A 17,616-nucleotide genomic window follows, 5' to 3' on the forward strand; every position below is an offset into this window, starting at 1 on the left:
CGTACCACATGCCTTCCAACGTTAAAATGGACAAAGTGGGACAGTTTTGCTTTAGTGAATAGAAGCAGGGCTTCCCTTGGATATTAAGTGGCTTTGATATTGAGTTATTCACATGGTGCCAATTTACGCAGCACTTCTTACAATATACCCATTCAAGGGGTATGACAAAACAGGTACTGACACCAAGACTGTACCTATAGATTAGGTAGACAGGGTGCTGCTCGCAAGTTTACAATCTAGAGAGAATAGGGTATAGAGAAATGTAGGACATAGCGAAAGGAGAGAGATAGTGCTGTAGATGGATGTCGGAAGTTTTTAATCTAGAGAGAATAGGGCATGGAGAAAGGGGGGGGGGATAGTCCTGCATGTGAGACTTGCACTTGCGGATTCTAAATTTCTCTGAAGACATGAGTTTTGAGATTTTTCTTCTTTTCTGGAAGTTTGGTGAAAGTGAGCTCCAGAGCTATGGCACAGCACGAGTGACGTCTTGGAAGCAGTTTTTATTGCATCAATTATAGGATTAGTAAACTTATTGCCGTGGGAGGTCCGAGCCAGAACAGATTGAAAAGTTAAGGCTCCCCTGTCTGAGCACATTCACTCTGGAACCAACCCAAATTCATATCCTTTTTGACATGCATTAACATTGCAGCTACATGTAGGACTCACAGATGTCATCGATAGATGCCTTTAAATATTGGGTAGATGACTGTTAGCAAAGGAGGATATACAGGGATATAAATGGTTAGTTTACTGGATTCATTAGTTTGTTGATCTAGTGAAGAATCAGATTCATTTTTCAATTAAGGATTTTTCCCCCTTTTTTTTGAGGCACAATTGGGACCTTTGCCTTCTTCAGGGTCAACAGCAAGGTTGAAGTTGATGGACTAGTGTTTTTTTCTCAACCCAAATTACTATGTTAAGTGCGTTGGTGGAATCCACTATGCATTTGGTATCCTTCCCCGCATTCAGCCGTTTGGATTGCAGAAGATGCATTTAGCTAAATGCTCCATTGGTGGCTTGCATGAGAGGTTAAATAGGGGGATTAAATCGACTGCCATGCAAATACGCAGAAAGAGCTGCCATTAATTTCAAGTCGAGTACTTTCCTGCCGGCAATTGGCTGCTTCAACACAACCAAACCTGGCACAAAATAAATTGCCAATTATCAACAGGAAAGATCTCCTATTAAAACCAATTGGACTTGTTTCTGCACGTTAGAGTCAGCAAAGGAGCCAGCGGATGCTTTAGTGTTAATCTTGGTAGTTTTCACCGTCCCCTTCTGGTAGCGATATGGAATCTGCTGATACTATATTACGTTTGTGGCTTTCAGGACAGTAGAGCACCGCAGTATACATACACATAACACAGACTAACACTCACTTCTAAACTACCTGATTGTATGCTTGTGTGTTATTTCAAAGTCACTTTATTGTCCCATGATAACGATTTTTTTACGAGAGCTGCTGCCAGTCTTTTTATTATCCAGAAACACCATTCTATAAGCATATTGTTTAGGTAAATAGGTGTGTTAAAAGGAGCAATTGTGGCTTAGGTAGATTTTGTATATATAACCTGTTTAATACTATATACCAGGACCCAGTTTCAAGGATCTGGACCCCTCGGTCAGCCCACCCCTGCTGCTTATTCCTACTCGTTTCTTACCATCAAGAGTTTTATTACTTAACAGAGTACCTCTTTCCCAGAAGCATTTTAATTCCTTGTGCTCTTGCCCATTCCTATATCTACATAGCCCCCTATGTTTCCAGCTGCCATTGCCATATTAATATAGTGTTTAACTTGATCGTTCTCAATCCCCACTTACACTATATGGACACAAGTATTGGGACAAACCTCTTAATTATCAAATTCAGGTGTGTCAAACAGACCCATTGTCACAGGTGTATAAAATCAAGTACCTAGCCACGCAGTCTGCATTTATAAACATTTGGAAAAAACAGGGTCATTCTGAAGAGCTCATTAAATTCCAGCATGTTACTGTGATAGGATACCACCTTCACAATAAGTCATTTCGCAAAATTTTACTTCTGCCAGATATTCTACAGTCAAGTAACTGGTATTATTGGAAAGTGGAAGCGTTAAGGAACAGCAACAAGCTGGGTCACCGAGTGCTGAGACGCATGGTGGTAAAAGTTGCCAACACTCTACTGATTCCATAACCGAAGAGTTCCAATCTTCCACTGGTATTAATATCAGCACAAAACCTGCGGCAGGAGCTTCATAGAATGGGCTTCCATGGCCAAGCAGCTGCATGCAAGGCTCACATCACCAAGTACAAAGACAAGCGTCAGATCATGTGGTATAAAGCACGCCGCCACTGGACTCTGGAGCAGTGAAAATGTGTTCTGTGGCGTGACGAATCACGATTCTCTGACAGTCTGATGGGCAAGTCTGGGTTTGGCGGATGCCAGGAGAACTTTACCTGCCTGACTGCATTGTGCCAACTGGAAAGTTTGATGGAGGAGGGATAATGACATGGGGCAGTTTTTCAGGGGTTGGGCCCCCTACTTAAGGGAAACCTTAATGCTTCAGCATACCAAGACATTTAGACATGGTTTCACAAGTTTGGTGTGAATAACTTGACTGGCCTGCACACAGTCCTGACCTCAACCCCATCAGACACCTTTGGGATGAACTGAAATGGCCTCTCATCCAACATCAGTGCCAGACCTCATACATGCTCTACTGAATGAATGGGCAAACATTCCCACAGAAGCTCCAAAATCTTGTGGAAAACCTTCCCAGAAAAGTGGAATCTGCTATAGCTGCAAAGAACTATATATTAATGTCTATGTATTTAGAATGCAATTTCCCAGCTAGTGTAATGGTCTGGTGTCCCAATTATTTTGTCCTTGTAGCGTTTCTTGTATAACTTAAGCAACTTCTCAAAACCGGTAGAATATGTAGCCAGCTGACAAATCTAGCCTTGACAAAAAAAACACCTTATGTTATCAACCTAATGTGAAAAACCACTTTTTACATGTTTTTGTAAAAGCTTTATTACCATTAAAGATGGGGCAGAAAGCGATAACCAAAGTCCATAAGATTACAAGCCGATGCTGCACCTTCAGGAGAAGAAAGAAAAAATGTTAAAGAAACTTTACATTGTATTGCCCCAGAGTGCCAACTCATGAAGTGCATTTGTAATTTTATCACTTGGATTTAACTGCTCCCCAGACTTAGAATGGTTAAGTGTTTCCTCGTTCACCTGTGTCCAAGGCACAAATAAAGCAAGAGGCACCTTGGATCGCAAGGACAAATAATGTCTGCCTTTTTTGACACCACATTCATGACTTAATACAATAAATGGGTAACACAAAGGCAAAGGTACATTTTTTATAGTCCATATCACATAGTTCACTACAACAGGACAGTTTCCATAAACACTGCCTATACAGCCCCAGCGATAACAAATTACTTGAACGATTTACATTTATATTGTACAAGTACATTGAATGCAGATTAATATAGGAATGTCTTCCACAAGTCCACATTATGCTTATAACATTGTCATATTTAGCTATCCAAGAGAATGTTCCAGTTACTCTTTAAAAAATAAAAAGGATAACAGCTACTAAAAAGATTGTTGCCTGAAAGACGTCATTGGCGTCTGTGTAGTTCTGGCCCCCATCCAGCCTAGCGCTATATACTACAAAGCAGATTTATCATAAATGCAGCCTCTTCTACTTAAATAAACAGAAGTGTTACACAAATAAGGTAGTTACCTTTGTTGCATGCTTTCTTCTGCCAGCAGTCCCTTTTCCATGTATCTGGTAGAAATAAATTCAGCAACACAAGATCATTCTAAGCAGGAACTTTGGCTTTTCAGCCAAACCTCTTGCCTACCATTATGTGCCAGTTATTCCATTATAGCCTACTCTCTATATGCATTGGGTGTAAAGAAGACACAATCTCTCCATGAAAATAGATCATAGGCAAGATGGTAATTAAAGGACAACTATAGAGTCATCAGTGGGAGAGAATTACGCTTTTCAATGATCATACGTTTAACAAACTGCTCTATGTGGAACGCTGCAGGTAGACTAGCAGCACTAGGGCCTCTGAGTACTGTACTACTATCCTCACACTACTATGAAATGTATAAAATCCTGTATAACTTGGCCAAAGGACAATAGTTCCTACAAGAGTCACTGTTCCAGATGCAAGCCACCCAAGGAAATTCCACTGAAATCCTTACTAAGGCCACACATGGAATTTATATATGCCTTTTCAGACACCACATTCACCACTTAAAAATGAATGAGCAACACAAAGGCACGTCACACCAGAAACAAGCATGATTTACAAAATGACAAAGAAAAAAAAAAAAAAATTACCTTTGTTTCTAAACGTGCAGCGACTGATTTCACATTACACTGTCCGATATCTAAGTCTATATGCAAAGATCAAGACAGCTACTGAAGGCATCCCCTTAACAGAAAGAATGTTAGCACAACCTAAATTATAAAAATACCAGCCTCAAAAAGGTAACACCATCATGCCATTTGTAAAATACATTTTCAAGAGTTATTGTCAAAGATCACAAACACAGACTCAAATGTAATTTTTTTTTTTTATTGTTAAGATGGAGCAAGCCACATTTGAGAACTTAGTCAAAGAGACCAAAGCCCATATCATCATCTGATTCTTCGGACTCTTCCTTTTCCTCCTTTGCAGGTGCAGCAGCAGCTGGCGTAGAAGCCGATTCTGTAACCGGGGCAGCAGCAACAACGAAGGCTGATGGATCTGCCAAGAAAGCCTTGACCTGAAAAAATATAGAATCCAATTACCCTCAATAAATATATTAAAATACATAAAAAATGCTGTTATTAGCCACATCAGAAAATGTTCTGCAGGCACTGGTTAGCTAAAAGACCATTTTATTACTAGTCTACACGAATTTTGAGGCACCAACAGGCCACAGTATAATAATCACCTGGACTGGTATCTCAACTGTAGCATGTTAACCATTTACCAATATCAGTTTTGGACTGTGAAAGATGCCATGTTGTCTACCTTATAGGGTAAGTTTACCTATACCCTGAAAAAAAGTTTGCTAGTGAAACAAAATGTTTTCCTAAATGACCCCAGTGCTTCCAGCAACCTACTCCATTAGTCCATACACTACTAACATTACAGCAGGACACAGTAGCCTCCACAAATGCATTTTGCCTTACCTTCTCAGCCAATGGAAAGCTGTAGTCTGTTTCCACCGCAACAGCCAGAACCCTCTTGTAGCCATTAATGACGGAGTGAGGAACTGAAGCAATAGTGGGATAGCCAATCTGAAGACAGACACTTGCCACATTGCGAACACCCTACAGGAGGAAAGAATACATTGAAAAATGCTTAACACCTTCTCTTTTTATATAGAAAATGTATATTTGCCTTGAAAGAAATATGGCATTACCTCAAGGAAACGAGCATGCAGGGCCTCCTCTGTGATGTCCAGCACCTCTGGGTTATATATGCTGCCATTGTCATAAACTTGCTGGATGATTAACCCAAAGGAGAAGGGTGAAATGTTCAACATGTTCAAGAGAGTGGCTTCGCTGGCACCCACTTTGTCTCCGGTCTTAATCAATTGCACATCACTCTAGAAGAGATAATACAGCCGATTTAAACAAACTCATACTTATTCCACTGGTTTATGCAGTACACACTATATGATGACCAAGGAGAATTGCTCCAAAAACAAATCCAAATGAATTTAAGTGTTCGTGAATATTTGTGTGAGGTCACAGGCAAATGCCCAGTAATATTAGCTGCAATGCATTGAAGGTAAATAAGCAGCCTGCCTTGTACACAATCAACTCGCACCATAAAGAGACTGGCATTTCACAATGGGGTACAATCCTTTTAAGGTTACATGATAACCGAAGCCTCTTCATCACCTTTAATGAGCATTCACCTCCCAAGAATACGTTACATTCCCAGTTCTTATGAACCGCGCAGCCTTATAAACGAGGTGAGCCGTCCAGGTTTCACATCTAAAGTTTTCAGTACCCAGGTTCAAAGAGATCTAATTTGCCACTATTTAGAGAGGTGGTTCCTTTATAAGTTTGGCTAACACCCATGTGTATTACTTAAAACTGATCTTTAGCAAAGCCTGCACTCACCAAGATTTCAATGGTGCCTCTGGAGATTTTCGTGGTGATTCCCAAAGCCTGGAAGAAGGAGGTCTTCTCAGGGCCTAAGCCAGTGTTCTGGGCTGGCACAGTGACCCCGCAAGGAGCAATGGCTCCAGCACGAGCAGAGGCAGGCACCTAGGGAAAAATATCTGGTAATTATAGTTTATTTACTTCCGCAAAATATTACATAAGAAAACAAAACAAAAAAACACCTCACCTTGTTAGCCAACAACATGTCTCTAACTTCTGCAAGATCCTCCTTTGTAAAAACAAAGCCAACGTTTCCCTTGATGTGAGGGAGCAGCCTGGAGAGGAAAAGTTTATATGTATATAGGTCGCACATTAGAACACGTAAACGCCAAAATGAGCTCGGCACCGGCCACAAGCTTGCACTCACTTTTCCAGAGCAGGGTTATTCTCCAGGTGACCACGGATAGCTTTGCGCATCATGGTGTTCTTGCCCATCAGCACAACAGCTTTTCCACGCAGGGACATACGGATCTGTTGCATTTGTTTGGAACCAACGTTGTCCGCCCCCACGATGAAGCATTTTGGAAAATCATCCAGCAATTGCTAGAGTAAAGAAAAATCATTTGAGACAAAAGGAACTCTTAATATTTACTCAAGACATTGAAAGCAATTTGCTCAGCAACACATACATACTAGATATCTACGAATACACGCAACGTCAACTCTCACAAATCCCCAAAACTTACAATGATTTTCAGAAAGTAGTTGGACTTCCACGTAGCCCTGTCTTCCCTGGGCATCTTGTCAGTGCTTCCAAGGATTGCCTCAAAAAGGGTTTAAAGACAGGATATTCCTGAATAAAAAAAATATAAAGTGACAGACTAGTTAACAAAACATATCAGCTTGATCAAATGCTTTGCTCTCTGAAAACCCTCTTTTTTGGGAAGCGTACAACCTTTCTTCCTAACAATCTCAGCCATCATCCTAATCAAGCCAGAACGATCAACAACTTTGACAGATCATCCTATCAACTCAGCCCCATCCAAGCAGTCCTCTCCTACTTTTTCAACCACCAACTAGATTGTAAGCTCACCAGAACAGGGCCCTCTTTCATTTCTACCAGTTTGTTATTGTGTGTGACTTTAAATTATCTCACTGATTATAACAGCGCTACAGAATCTGCTGGCGCTATATAAAGGTAATGTGTTCGAGGCACCCAGTAAACTAATCCACAGTCCAAATAGTCACAGAGGCTTGAAGCAATTCTTTTTAATGGCGTCTCCCCAACACAAGCTTAGTAGAACGGTGAATGAATAAGTGCTTCAGTATATAGGCTGATGTGATGTTGCAGAACAGACTCTCTTTCATAGTGTAGTTAATAGCGAGCTGTCAGAAGCGGGCCATATTGCGCATGTTACACATTCCGCTGCAGTACATTTAGTCACATATACTACAATGTTCCGGTTCGAGTGTATGTTAGTGTCCCCGGGCCCATTGCCGGACAATACAAATCCTCAATGGACTATTCACGCACATGGAATAGAGTCTTAGCGGTAAGGCCCAGTTACTTTGAAAGCTATAAACCCGGAAGATTATAAAAGGTTGTACGATAGGAGCACACGCTCCCGGCAAAGATGGCGAGCAGGACCACGCTAAAGTCACAGTACATGTGCCACATAACACTAAAGGGACGAAAGGCTTCGCACATTCGTGTGTAAACGAGACACCCTGCGTAAAAATCTGAATTTATGCCGGGATCAAAGTACAGAAACAGAGCGCCTCTTATTTGGGCTTAGACTCCCGAACCAACGCACGCACGTACCTCTCACAAGGGCTCCGGGAGGTAAAAGGGAGCGCACGAAGAGAAGGCGAATTTTATATGACTGAAATGCAGCCAATCAGCGTGTACGGGGAAAGGCGGTAGCAACTTTCATTGGTTGCTGCTCGTGAAGCTGAGGCTTACGATTGGATACACGTCATGTCACACACAATCTGGCCCATTTCTTTAAAGGAAAAGGATCCTACACTGTATCGTCGACTACTGTGGAGAGCGCCACCATGGTGAAGATGCGTGTAATACACACCAAAGACGTCTTGCAGTAAAAATGACTACACTATTTTACAGTTTTGCATTTGGTTTTACTCTCTTAAAACAAATTACAAGCTATCCATCAGGAAACCATTAAAATAGTTGGGTTCGCCGGGAGAGTTTTTCCAGTCATATTAGAGGTGCATAAAAAAAGTCAGGGCATTGTAATTAGCATTCCAAAAATAATCACCATACCTCCAATGTGTCCCTTTTGTATGCATATCCCAAATGCTTGGCAGATACGTACATCCCAATGTTCTAGATTTTAGTGCCGTAAAAGTCACAATTATTACCCATTGCACAGTGCTACGGAATTTGATGGTGCTATATAAAACAATAATATAGGGCTGCAACTAACGATTATTTTAATAATCGATTAGTTGGCCGATTATTTTTTCGATTAATCAATATGCAAATTTTTAGTTTATTTAAAATAATTTAATGAACTGGATGTTAAAAAACAACTTAAAATTTACATTAACATTCTTATTTTGTTATGATGTAATAAAAAAACAATATTTTCAAAGTACAAAAACCCAAACACAATATTTATGAAACAAAATAACCCCAAACATTCTGAAAAGAGGTGGACTATTACTGTTCAAGAAACTTTGCCCCAGCCCTGGTACTTTGCACCCAGCACCCAGCACTTTGCACCCAGCACTTTGCACCCAGCACTTTGCACCCAGCACTTTGCCCCACCCCTGGCACTTTGCACCCAGCACTTTGCACCCGGCACTTTGCACCCAGCCCTGGCACTTTGCACCCAGCACTTTGCCCCACCCCTGGCACTTTGCACCCGGCACTTTGCACCCAGCCCTGGCACTTTGCACCCAGCACTCAGCACTTTGCCCCAGCCCTGGCACTTTGCACCCAGCACTTTGCACTCAGCACTTTGCACCCAGCCCTGGCACTTTGCACCCAGAACTTTGCACCCAGCCCTGGCACTTTGCACCCAGCCCTGGCACTTTGCACCCAGCCCTGGCACTTTGCACCCAGCACTTTCCACTGTGCCCCTGCACCCAGTCTCCAACTCTGCCCTGCACCCAGCCCTGCCCCCACATTCTGCCCTGCCCCCACACTCACACCCTGCACCCACTCTGCCCTGCACCCACACTCACACCCTGCCCTGCATCCACACCCCCACTCTGCCCTGCACCCAGTCTCCCACTCTGCCCTGCACCCCCACCCCCACTCTGCCCGGCACCCAGTCTCCTGCCCTGCCCCCACACTCACACCCTGCCCTGCATCCCCACCCCCACTCTGCCCTGCACCCCCACCCCCACTCTGCCCTGCACTCAGTCTCCTACCCTGGCCTGCCCCCCCACCCCCACTCTGCCCTGCATCCCCTGAAACCCCACCCCCACCCCCGCGAATCGCTCTGTGTGAAAGGAGCCACTCGCACAGAGCGAACCGCTCTGTGCGAACGGAGCCACTCGCACAGAGCGAACCGCTCTGTGCGAACGGAGCCACTCGCACAGAGCGAACCGCTCTGTGCGAACGGAGCCACTCGCACAGAGCGAATCGCTCTGTGCGAACGGAGCCACTCGCACAGAGTGATTCGCACAGACATGAAGAATACTTACCTCCGGAACGCGTCACATCCGTCACGCAGTGCAGAGCGTGTAGCGGAAGCAGGGAACGCTCGCGGAGGTAAGTAAAAGGAGCCAACAACGAATCGATCACTCGATTAATCGATAACGGAAATCGTCGACAACGATTTCCGTTATCGATTATTATCGATTTTATCGATTCGTTGTTTCAGCCCTACAATAATAATAACAATGGTTGGAAAGGACATAGGAATGAATAAATATCATAATTCAACTTACAGAAGCAAGAGGTGAGGAGGCTCCTGCTCAAACGAGCTTACAATCTAGAGCAGGGCTGGTGCAAAGATTTTTGTCACCATAGGCAACACCTCATTTTGCCGCCCCTTTGGCTCCACCCATCATACACATGACCCGCCCTCCTGCGCAGTGCTGTATCTGCAGAGAGGCAAATAAGGCAACCGCCTTGGGCAGCACATTTCAGGGGGGGGGGGGGGGCGACAGAAAACGCTGCCCCAAACGCCCATCGAACGCCCACTGTAAGTGTTCCAGCCAATGGCGCGTGCCCCCGCGATTTCTTGTGGGTGGCGCCGCAGGATCCAATTGAAACTCACTGCGTTTGCCACCGGATTGTCTCCCACATGCAGACAACGAGGTGTCACGTCGCTGTATGCCTTGAATGAATCCTGAGCAGCGCTGCCACAACAAGTTGCTGGTAATTAGCAATAGCACATTGTTTTACCCTTTTAAATACATGCCAATTGTATGTTTCCTAAACCCATTATCCCTGCCAGTGAGGATAAATCCCTTTATTATCAGCTTTCTTTTGTCTAATGTGGTAACATAATCAATAGCGCTATACAATAGTGTTACAATAGTGTTACAGCAAGCAAATAAAAGGGAATGAGCAAGTCATGGAGTAAAAGGTGGTAAATAGTTCCAGCCAGGGTTGAATTTACACTTTTCATTATTTTATTTAAAGAGAAGTCGGCACTCGGTATCCACTTTTAATGTACAGAAAGGAACAGGTGGAGTTTACAGAGGCAGCGGGTCTTAATCAGGAAGGGGTGTGGTCTTGGCAGGAAGGGTGGGCCAATTTTAGATTAGGGGGGTGCTCGAGTTTAGTCTTGCATAGGGCAGCACAAAACCAAAATACACCACTTCTCCTGCGTAGTGAGTGCCTCCGTTGTATGCATAGATCACAGGTCACCCACCCCAAAGGCCAGCCCTTGCACCCAGATCAGACACATACAACTTGCCCAGCACCCAGATTACACACTATCTTTCTTAGTACCTATATCTCTATCTCCCTTTTTCCCCCCCATCACTGACCTTGCTGAGGTCCTGTGGTGGGAGCGCGAGGCGTCAGTCTTACTGCTCCGTGGCGGAGCCAGAGGTGGATCCAGAGCATGACCTTGGGAGGGGCACTCGCTCTAACACACACATCCAGACACTCAACACTAACACACACAAACTAATATACACACTCAGACACCCACACAAACATATCCAGATACTCAAACGAACACAACCAGACACACACATACTAATATACCCAAAGACAAATGTTCACACACTAACATATCCCGACACACATGCTAACATTCCCAAAGACAGATGTTCACACACCAGTTTACATACACACTCTCACCAACAAACCCAAATGCATGTGTTTACATACTAACATACACACACTTTCACTTAACATACCCAAAGACACATCGTCCCATACTAAAATACCCAGACACACATGCTAACATCCTGGCAAACATGGCCGAAGAGTGCGTTTTCATGTTTGTTCCGAAGACACGCCGAAGAGAAGACGGTGGCGGTAAAACGTAGGCGAAGACGAAGACACACACCACGAAGATCTTCGTGATTGTCTTCGTCTACCATTCCCCCCCCCCCCCTTCTAACTTACCTTGTCATCGCGGCAGTTCATAGAAGTGGAAATCCGCAGGTTCGCCGTCACGGGTTACAGGGCAGTGCGAATGAGCCTATTGGTCGCCTACAGGGACCTCTTCTGGCATCAACCAATTGGTTGATGCCAGAGGAAGACCCTGCAGGTGACCAATAGGCTCACTCGCACGGTCTTTGTAAGTTAACCCCTGACAGCGAACCTATGGATTTCCAGTGGCATCTGCAGGGTAAGTTGCAGCATTGGGGTTTTAAAACCCCAATGCTGCAACTTACCCGGCACATCCCACTGGTCTCCCTCCCTGTTCAATTAGTTAAATGTCCGTACAAGCGACTTTATTGGTCGCTCGTACAGACATTTAACCCGGCACAGACTAACTAATTGAACAGGGAGGGAGACCAGTGGGATGTGCCGGGTAAGTTGCAGCATTGAGGTTTTAAAACCCTAATGCTGCAACTTACCCTGCAGATGCCACTGGTCTCCCTTCCTGTTCAATTAGTTAAATGTCCGTACGAGCAACTTATTAAAGTGAATAGAACAGGGAGACCAGTGGGATGTGACGGGTAAGTTGCAGCATTGGGGTTTTAAAAGTCTGCACGAGCGACCAACAGAGTCGTGCAGACTTTTAAAACCCCAATGCTATAACTTACCCTGCAGATGCCACTGGTCTCCCTCCCTGTTCAATTAGTTAAATGTCCGTACGAGCGACTTTATTGGTCACTCGTACGGACATTTAACTGATAGAACAGGGAAACCAGTGGGATGTGCCGGGTAAGTTACAGCACCAGGAGCCTAAAAGTCTGTACGAGCAACCAACAGAGTCGCTCGTACAGACTTTTAAAATCCCAATGCTGCAATTTACCCGGCAGATCCCACTGGTCTCCCTGTTCTATCAGTTAATAAAAGCTAGAACATGGAGACCAGCGGGATCTGCTGGACAAGTTACGGCACCAGGAGTTTAGCAGTCTGTATGGGCGACCCTATTGGTCGCCAGCAGGGGGCTGCTGACGACCAATAGAGTTGCTCATACGGACATTTAAACTCCTGGCGCCAGAGCGGCTTTAACCCCGTATTAACCCCTTAACCGGGGAAAACAAAGAAAAAACGAACACGAAGAATGTCCACGAATATTCGCCCGAAGAGAAGACAGGACCAGGCGAATATTCGCAGAATATGAAGTTTTTTTTTCCCCCGAAGACGAGCACGAAGACGAACACGAAGAGCCCCCTGGTGCCCAAGTCTAGTTTTAACAGCCTGGACACCCTCCTGTCAGCAGAAGCCACCTTCGCTGGCTTCTTTTTAAACCGATCACTTGTAACGACTGCCAGCATGAGCACGGGTAAGCTGTTACATAAGGAATGCCTGATCGCTATGCATATTGCAAAAAAAAACTATTAAAAACCCTTACATCCCATTGCCCTAGCATGTGAAAAGTATAACCCCCGCCACTGTTCACTACCCCCAAAACCCTTAAGCCATGAGTATTAGGGGCTTGTGATTCACTAGCACCCTTTACAGTAAAGCATGATACCTTAGGCTTCTGAATTAAATCACATCAAAAGAAAAAAATGTCCTCGTCTGGAGCAGCCTGAAATGGAACAAGTGGGACAGCTCTATCCATTACAACCGAAACGCATCCTAGTTTTACCTGGTAAGGGAGCGGAAACAGACCTGAGTTCTCGTAGTTAGATTAATAAACTCATTGGAGCCAATAAGCTCATTGATGCCACGGCACTGACTGTATTAACTTATGTGCCATCAAGCAGATTGACCAAGGACATATAAGGTGGCAGTTCAGAGGCCTTCCCATAGGGACATCCATGCATCCTCGGGAGCTGTGCAGATACAGAGACTTCACTACATTTGTTCTGGCAGAGTTACTTTGTACCGGCTTCGCAGAGATTCTTGGAAAATTTATTCAAAGACTCTCCTACCACTCTGTATGGACTTTTTCCAGGAACTCAAATGGTGGATGCAATTGGAAAAGCCTTGTGCCTAATGCCTGTTGAGGACAGTTTGTGGTTTGCTAGGAATAGACTGATCTTGAATAGGGAACAGGTCACTGTCTGAGACTGTTGCAAGTGGGTCCTCAGCTTGCTTAAAGAACACAATCACTAACAGTCTCACTCAAGGCCTTATTCCTGCCACAATACCACTTTTTGATGTCCCTGGAATAGAAATCAATGGGAATGTATGCGCACAGGGGTCTTTACACCCACAGAATTCACCAAGCCTGGAGCTGATTGGCAGTAAGGATATCTAGTTCATGGAGATGTGTTCAGCCAAATACATATCTTGCATTGCAAAATACTGGGGAACGGGCCATATGCATACTGGGAATTTTGTGAAAACCCCATGCATTTGCCCAACACTTAAAATTTAAAGGGACCACAGAGCTATCATATGCATTAAAGTGCATGGTGAGTGAAGTGTCCCCCTTTAAGACCCACCTTTTCAGGGACGTGTACGCCAACTAACCAATTAGCTGCCCTCCTTCCAACTACTACAGGTCATTCCTGCTGTTAGGTGTCGCCGACTCCATCTTCTCACACTGTAGTGGTTACATACGACTACTAACATTTAAAGGAACACTTAAAAAGGGACAATATAGTTTCACTCCCACTATAGAATAATGTATACTATGCAATATGATAAGCATGCTTACAAAAAAAATAAATTAAAACTTAACGGACACTTCTCCACCATAGTCCTACCTTTCTAGTCACTGACTGGCTGCTTAAACAACCAGTGGCAGGAAAGTGCTCTCATTGAAATCAATGGAAGTGAACGTGGTCTCATTGAAATCAATGGAAGTACTTTCCACACATTTGCACAGAGGTCTGAACCCCTCTGTCTAATCAAAAGAGTTGAGGTTTAAACTTCACAATCTGAAGGTTGAACCCCATTGAACCTCTGCTGCAGTTAGATCTTTGTCCTGTGAAATGTACAACTCAGTACCAACAAACAGTGAAGGGAGGGCGTTGAAACCACAACTCTCCTGGAAGCTCCATTTAGTTAATACACCCCAGAATGTACCAGGCTTCAGATTCAAGTGAGACATATTTCTAAATTAACTCAATATATTTCAAAAGGAAACCACACATGTAACTTTTGGACAAATACAATTGTTTCATTTATTTCATAAAAAACACAAAACAAGATCATTGTAAATTGTATTGCCATTGTCAAAGAAGAAAAACATCAAAGTCAAATTACAAAAAAATGATTTGTCATTACAATGCAAATTAAATGCATAAAATAATTTTGCAGACCACAAAAGCTGGAGTTTTACCTGCTGCCACACAGCACTTAAGTGTTAAGCTTCACATTCCCCAATCACACCCCTTGATATTTGGGTCTATTCACAAAAGGCAAAGTTAACAGGAGAGTTCCATTGATTTGTGAAACTACTTGCTTTCACAATACATTGTGAAGGGCCAACCAGAAAGAGCTTGGTTGTCACTGCATAATGCATAGTTAAATCAGCGAGTTTTCTTCAGTCTCTTCACATTGAATTATGTATTACCCAGGGCCAGCTCGGCCCTCCTTGCTGGAGAATCTTACCAGTGTTGGCTCTTTGACTATTAACAGCGCAAGCTGTTTAGATGGTGCAACTATAAATATGGTACGAGTATTATCCATAAAGAAGCAGCAAAATGGCCAAGTGGTTTATATATACCAAAAAATATATAGTCTGGAAGGAGCAATCACCCCATTTAAAGGGAACTGACACTTACTATAGCACATATAGTGTAGTGGGAATATGCTTAAGTGACTGAAATGCTCTTTCAATTAGTTTAGATGTATTGAAAAGTAGTCATGCTTTCCTTCATCCAGTACATCAATGGCTTCAAATTAATTCCCAGACAGTCCAGCCTAATGTTTACCCGGCTGCATTCTTGGAAAAATGTTACCTAAAATGTCCATCGCGATCTTCCACGCTTGAATGTCAATAAGCATACGTTTGTTTTGTTTGTTTTAGGTGATTGGACTTGTAGAGGTATATATGCAAGTACAAGCAGTCCCTATGTGTGACAACAGGTAGAGAAGGCAGTGAATGCAGTATGTTGAAAGCCAGCCACAAAACACTACTCTTTGCCACCATCAACATGATTAAAACTACATCTTCAAATATGAAGCTGAATTTCATCCTGTGTAAAAGGAGTGCCTGTCCCTTTAACACAAATAATTTCTGTATTTTGAATGCATCATGATTGCGAGACCAAAAAAATAGCAGAAGGAGTGTTGAAATCAACGAGTGGGACTTGGCTAAAAAGCAGTAAACAGAAGTCTTTTTTTTCCCAATAATATTTGTGTATATATATATTTAAATCATTTTTTATTAATAAAACAAAAACACACAAAAGTGTGTGTCAAGCAACATACTGCTAGACCAAGGCAGCTTTGACACAGTGACCTTGTGTTATCTTTGGCATCTCTAAAGAGTAACTTTTTTTGTTTTATTTTTCCAAAAAGCAAATGCTGGGGGGGGGGGGGGGGGACTAAAAATCAAACAAAACCATAACAAAAAAACCCCTATGTTAATACAAAGCCCTTAAAAGGAAAGTAACACCTTATTATAAGAAGATGACATATAAACTGCCTTTGTTTTCAGGAGACACAATGGGCAGGCATGCAAAATCACTTATGGCCACATATTTCTGTTATGGTGCCAACAATACTTTCATTACTCCTGCGGTCAAAATATTCGATGCCAGCTATCGCCTTTGGCCAAAGAACATGGTTCTGGGAAAGAAGTCAGAAGAATCAGGCAGAGGACAAATAAGTATATGGTGGATCAAATACTTACACATTGTCACCTCGTTTAACCGTTATTGCAAAACCACAGGCAATGCAAAATGCTTTTCGACTTCTATTACTTTTCTAATACTTTTCCTTTAAAATTATTGGCACAATATCGTACACAAGTCCAATCTCAAATTGTAAAACTGAATTTTACAACGGAAAAATATAGGTCCTCTAAAAATATCATTGGTAGCCGAATGACAGAAAATACCATTTACAGACCAGGACAGCCGCAAAGTATTCTGCCATTAAAATCCATGATTGATTGAAACTTGCAATATAGTCTTTAAATTAACAAAATTATCAAAATGTGTTAATACAGTAATTCCACACTAAAAAATACTGCAGTGTTAGCTGGGTTTAATTAAAGCAAAAAGACAAAAAAAATATAAAGCTAGACTCCATTCAGATTGGATGATTGTTTTAAACGTATTTTACGTATATATGCTTATATATTTATATAAAAAAGTTATCAAATTGGAGGAAACGTGTTAAACCATGCCGTCCTGCACTCATTTAAAAAGGCAAGAAATGCTGTATTTATGATAAGAAAAATGAGTGAGAGATCAGCTACTCACTACTCAGGAGACAAGTTACCAGTAACTGTCAGTACGAAAATCGTTATTGCTTCAATCCCCAAACAAAGCCATGCAGCTTCTCCCCAAAATAACCAAAGCTGTAGAACCCCGTCAAAACGTGCAAACCCCACTCCCGCTTCTTTCTAAATACAAAAACTGTACGTCGGGTTTTCCCAAACACAAGACCCTTCATTTCATGCATAGTTGAGGATTCTCTCGCTAGTAAGGTATGCTTAGCAGCCCACAATACCAGCGGTAAGTGCCATGTAAGTGGCTGCCTTGTATACCAAAAGAGGGAGGATCAGGGTTATTTCCCACGATGGGTCTTATGCTAGCAGGTATGAGATCTCTCCATGAAGCAAGGACTTGTTCAGGTGCTCTGACCCTTACAGGAGCATCTGATAACGCAATGTAAAGTTGTAGATTCTTACAACACTCCCTCCCCAGTAATCTTCCAGATATTGAGTAACCATTCTGAATAACCCACTCCCCTGAGAACAGCTGCTCACACCCACCCAGGCAAGTTTGAAATGTATGGATACAGTGCATAGATCTTT

General features: G+C 43.0%; 1 protein-coding gene and 2 non-coding genes across 3 annotated transcripts; all 3 read right to left on the reverse strand.

Moving 5' to 3' along the window:
* Positions 1 to 3,207: 3,207 nt before the first annotated feature.
* Positions 3,208 to 3,341, reverse strand: LOC149290262 (small nucleolar RNA SNORA13). The gene has a single exon (XR_016277251.1). It is a non-coding gene; the product is annotated as a small nucleolar RNA SNORA13 (small nucleolar RNA).
* An 825-nt stretch (positions 3,342 to 4,166) lies between these two features.
* Positions 4,167 to 4,295, reverse strand: LOC149290263 (small nucleolar RNA SNORA13). The gene has a single exon (XR_016277247.1). It is a non-coding gene; the product is annotated as a small nucleolar RNA SNORA13 (small nucleolar RNA).
* A 330-nt stretch (positions 4,296 to 4,625) lies between these two features.
* On the reverse strand, positions 4,626 to 6,956 carry RPLP0 (ribosomal protein lateral stalk subunit P0). Its single transcript, XM_089489534.1, has 7 exons — positions 6,865 to 6,956; positions 6,546 to 6,721; positions 6,366 to 6,453; positions 6,137 to 6,283; positions 5,428 to 5,613; positions 5,195 to 5,335; positions 4,626 to 4,782 (listed from the first exon to the last, which is right to left on the reverse strand). Exons 1-7 carry the CDS (start codon positions 6,916 to 6,918, stop codon positions 4,627 to 4,629), a joined length of 948 nt encoding a protein of 315 aa, XP_089345660.1. The 5' UTR covers positions 6,919 to 6,956; the 3' UTR covers position 4,626.
* Positions 6,957 to 17,616: the final 10,660 nt, after the last annotated feature.

Source organism: Sceloporus occidentalis, unplaced genomic scaffold (genome assembly GCF_023333645.1).
Source record: "Sceloporus occidentalis isolate IW3139 unplaced genomic scaffold, rSceOcc1.0.p SCAF_40, whole genome shotgun sequence".
Lineage (NCBI taxonomy): Eukaryota > Metazoa > Chordata > Lepidosauria > Squamata > Phrynosomatidae > Sceloporus > Sceloporus occidentalis.

Excerpts from the sequence above, each read along its gene's own strand:
- RPLP0 (XM_089489534.1), bottom strand. The coding sequence starts at position 6,918 with ATGCCCAGGGAAGACAGGGCTACGTGGAAGTCCAACTACTTTCTGAAA. Across the intron at positions 6,284-6,365 it reads ACATGTTGTTGGCTAACAAG|GTGCCTGCCTCTGCTCGTGC; the intron begins GTGAGGTGTTTT and ends ATTTTTCCCTAG. Across the intron at positions 5,336-5,427 it reads TGCATGCTCGTTTCCTTGAG|GGTGTTCGCAATGTGGCAAG; the intron begins GTAATGCCATAT and ends TTCCTCCTGTAG.